This window comes from Apaloderma vittatum, unplaced genomic scaffold, assembly GCF_000703405.1.
Source record: "Apaloderma vittatum isolate BGI_N311 unplaced genomic scaffold, ASM70340v1 scaffold6222, whole genome shotgun sequence".
NCBI lineage: Eukaryota > Metazoa > Chordata > Aves > Trogoniformes > Trogonidae > Apaloderma > Apaloderma vittatum.
In genome coordinates, this window is record NW_009702959.1 from 10,594 (window position 1) to 14,991 (window position 4,398).

The window sequence follows — 4,398 nt, forward strand, 5'->3', positions numbered from 1 at the left end:
GTTTTGGGGTTTGGTTTTTTTTTTATATAAAAGCAACCACTTCTTCTGCTTTCCCTTCTGGTGAGGAAAGAAGGTTCACCAAGAGACAGGGCAGCTTTCCGAGCACCCCTCTCCCACATCAAGGCAAATGGGCAATTTTTCCAGCCCACAAGGCTTCTTGCAGCTCTTTTTTTTTGCAGCTTTTCCTCCCCTCCTGCTACGGGTCTTGGGCAAACCTCAGCCTATTTCCAAATCCTCTGTGGCTGCTGGGGGTTGGCATAAAAGTTTAATTATTTGCTTTTCCCTTTAGTGTGCCAGGCGGGGATAGGGAGAAGGTCGGGCCCCATTGCCTGACGCTGCACATCGTGCTCCCTTTTGTTGTACAGCCCCTCTCCCACCCCCCTTCTTCCTTCCCCAACTCCCGCCCAGCTCCCAGAGCCCACCATGAATCCACAGGAGGTTTCGGGATATATTTTCCTGCTTTGCTTTTTCTTGGTGAGCTCAGCGAAAGGTAAGAGACTTTGGATTTCTTCGGGTCCAGGGACACACAGCATCCGGATAGATGCACCGAGAGGTAGGATGCTCATCCCAGGGCACAAAGAGCCTCCTGGGGCTCACCACATCTCCCCAAGTGTCCAGCCAGGGAGAGAAGAGGTTTTTGCCACAACTGCAAAGAGTTTGAGCATCTCCCGAGGTGGGGGAATTTTTTAGGGGCTGTAGAAATCCTCCCTGGGGGAGGGACGTGATGAGGAAAACCAGAGAGCTGGAGTTTTTTTTTAATTGCACATGATGCAGAAACGTAGAAAATCTTCATTCCGACTTGCAGAGGAAAGCCCCAGGGGGTGAGCTGGATTTCCATCAATTCCTTTCATTTGTCATTGTACCAAAAAGTAGCAAAACTATAAAATGTTTCAGAAGCCCAGCAAGTCTGTCAGATTTGTGGGAGAATTTCAAATGCCTTTAGAAAATAGATTAAACTAGTTATGTCATGGCAAAGCCAGCCCTCCTCCCTACAATCCTATCTGTATACAAACACGAGAAGGGACTCCAAATAATTCTAGATAAATGAGATTAAAGCCCAGAGTTTTGACCTAAGACTGCCCCACCAGCTTAATTTTGCCAAATCAAAAAGTGATTTAATTAAGAGTTAGCAGTTCTGATGGGAAACAGACTATATGCAGAATATGGCCTCTTCTCCCCTAAATAAAAATGCTAGCACAATGCTGAAAAGACATTTCAAGCCATCCCTCCCATCCAGGGGCATGCTCAGGAAGCTTTCCCTTGGGATTAAAGCATGTTTCTCCAGCAGTTTCAAAAAGTCCTGAAGCCGCCGAGGATAAAAAGCCCTGACTCCAGCCGCCATTTCTCAGGCAGGGCTGGAAATGCGAGCGAGAGGCAGCTTTCACCCCAAGAACACCCCAAAACCATCAAAACCTTCCCATGTTCTCCCCCAAAACACAACAGCTTGGCATAAAAATGACTCTTCCAGGAGAGAAAGCGATGCAGGTTGCAAGCATGCCTACGAGTCCATGTCCTCTCTAGGATGGAGGATGCCAGCTGTGGAGGGACGGAGGTCAGCGACGACCTATCTTCAATAACCACATCTTTCTTTAGGGGATTTGCAGCCGCTTTCTTTCCAGCGTGGGACCCTGTATCAGTACCGGTATTCCCTGGATGTCCAGCTGGACCACACATCCCTGCAGGGAGCCTGGCTCCGGGCTGAGGCATTGGTCCAGCTTCGCCGGCTCTGGAAGGACCGAGGCGGTGAAGAGCTGCTCCAGGTGCAGGTGCGTGAGGTGGGAAAGCCTCGGCAGTCAGGTACTCCTCCTGTGAACAGTACACTAGCCTTCCTTACTCTTTTTCTGGCCTAAGCCACCTGAAAAACTACCTCTGTGACCAAGGGGCCTGCAGAGGCACAGCAGCCTTAGAGCAGATGTGCGTGGTCACTGCTTTCTGCCATCTTCTGCTGTCGTAGATCCGTGACCTGAAAGCTCAACACAAGCCAGAAGAGGAGAGAAACCAGGACAGCACTGGAGGTCCCCTTCCAGAGATTTCGTTGAGCCAGGAGGCACATGTGGAGATCCAGCAGCCAAAAAAAAGGAGCAGTGGGAAGGTCAGCTTGACAGCTCCTGGGCTTGCTCATGCCCTCTGCAGGAACATTCCTGTCTGCATCCCAAGTTCTCCTTGCTCCAAAGCTCACACAGACTCCTGGTCCACCTCTGATTTCGTAAGAGAGAACAAAGAACCGGACAGGGTGGCAAATAGTGGCCAAAGGAGCTGCAGCATCCAATATTAAAAGGGCTTCAGTCCTAACCACAGGATATAAGCTCCCTTCTGACCTTCTCCTCTAAGACTTTGAAAAACCGGGGGGGCAGGAAAAGAGGGAAATTTTGGGGGTGCACATCCACAAAGCTCGCAATAGGGAGGGATAAGTTCCTCCTTGTGAAAAAATCTTTGTGTGTCTATAGAGCGTTGCTTAGGTTGCAGGAGAGATGTCTCCAGCAAGGAAGGCAGCAGAGAGCCTCCAGGGTCCCCAGAGCCATCCCTGCAGGCAGACACCACCTCTTGCCCTCCCAGGTCAAAGCCTTCTATGGGAATGAAGCAGAAAACATCCTGATTGCGAACCTGAAGCGAGGTATTGTCAGTCTGCTCCAGCTCCAGCCCCACACCGGCACCGTGGTGGAGGTAAGTGCAGAGTTGGGGCCAGATCCTCCCCAAAAAATCCAGGGAGAGCTGGCCCCAAAGCACAGCCAGCCTAGGTGCTTCAGCAGAGGAGGCAAAATTTGGGATAAACATCATGGGGTTTGCTGCTCCAGCTGCTCCTGGGCTGTGAGTGAGGATGACTATTGGAAAGGCAGAAGAGGTTCTTGAGCATCAATTCAAAAAAAAAAAAAAAAAAATTAAAAATCTGCAGACGATTTTCAGGAACAGGCACAGAGAAACATCATCATCTTGCCCTGGACAGCAGGAAGTGTAGAGAAAAAACAAACAATCTACAAGGGTTTCTGCCAATTGGGATTCATTTTGCCAAACCTAGCAGGGAAATCCCCGCCGAGTTCACTCCTGCGGGACTGACCTGTGAACGGCATGAAATAACCTCAAAACTTAAAATACAGGCACAAAGATGCTGATGATGATGTTAGCCTGAATTTGCAAAAGCAATTTTCCTACCCAGAGGGACTTGGAGCTATGCAGCAGCCCCAAATACAGCCCAGTTTCTAGCTTTTTGATTATTTTTCTTTTTATTAGTTTGTCCTTTGTACCTGTCCTCTACAAAGATAACTTTATTCAGGCTGCACCAAAGCTGGTTACCCTTTCCCACAGTCACTTACACTTGTGTTTCAGGAGGATGCCTCCGGGAGCTGCCAGGTCACGTACGCCGTGTCCAACCATTCCATCACAAAGACAAAAGATCTCCTCAGCTGCACAAAGCCCAAGTCAGGATTCGCCTCCGTCAACAAAGCAAGTCCATTGCTCTCGCGGTGGTGGGCTCAACTTATGTCAAGTACATCGACGCTGTCCCCAAAAATCTTCCTCTGAGTCCCAGCTGGTGTCAGCCTTCTGCACCAGCTGGGGATGGGGCTCTAGCTCTTAGACCCATACCCAAAGTGGGATGGGGCTGTTGGAGCATGTGGTGTCAAGGTGGGTAGGAGCAGAGAAGACGTCCTGGGTCATCCCCTCCTGTTACAACTTCTCATCTGTCGTCTAATCCTGCTTGGGAAGGTGGAGATATGGAAATGACAGTGGTGAAACACAGGAACAGATTTCCCAGAGAGGTGGTGGAAGCCTCATCCACCACGTTCAAGGTCAGGTTGGATGTGGCCCTGGGCAACCTGATCTAGATAAAAATGCACCTGCTCACTTCAGGGGGCTGTATTAGATGGCCTTTAAAGGTCCCTTCCATCCCAAACCATTCCATGATTCTGTGAAATGATTTCTAAACTTCAGACTCATTGGATTGGGGATTAGGTTGACAGAGGACAGGATCAAAGACCACTGCTTTGTTTCAGTTAAATGGTTCAGCTCTTCCCTTCCCCAAGACCTGTGTTGGGGCAGCAATGGAGCCGAGTGCTGCCGAATGGACTTGAAGGAAAGGCAACAATTTGGGAGGCACTTATTTCCACTTTGCAGTCTCCAGGCAACACCCATTCCAGGCAGGGGAGTCTCCTGCTCCTTCTGCTCCTCTTTTCTTCTGTGGCTGAGCCAGGGTCGTGCTACCTTGTAATGAAAGAGAAAGTTCAGATGGCGTCACCCTTGCCACGGTGCTCACCAGGTGCTGCCTTCTCCCATCTCTGGGAAGAGGTTGGATTCTGCTGGATTTTCCTTTCCTACATTTCACAAGCGGAGCAGGTGGCTTTGCAGATTGGAAATCTCTCTTTCTGCCAATGGAGAGGAGAGAAATCTCCTGGGGAGAGGGAA

General features: G+C 49.8%; 1 protein-coding gene across 1 annotated transcript in view; it reads left to right on the plus strand.

Moving 5' to 3' along the window:
* Positions 1-1,593: 1,593 nt before the first annotated feature.
* Positions 1,594-4,398, plus strand: part of LOC104270147 (microsomal triglyceride transfer protein large subunit-like) — a gene marked incomplete at its 5' end in the record, with an annotated part of 9,176 nt that continues 6,371 nt past the window's right edge. The window contains 4 exons of the mRNA XM_009864416.1: positions 1,594-1,766; positions 1,955-2,092; positions 2,557-2,664; positions 3,325-3,441. Of these exons, the coding sequence (XP_009862718.1) occupies positions 1,594-1,766; positions 1,955-2,092; positions 2,557-2,664; positions 3,325-3,441 (536 nt within the window). The remainder of the gene's footprint in view (positions 1,767-1,954; positions 2,093-2,556; positions 2,665-3,324; positions 3,442-4,398) is intronic.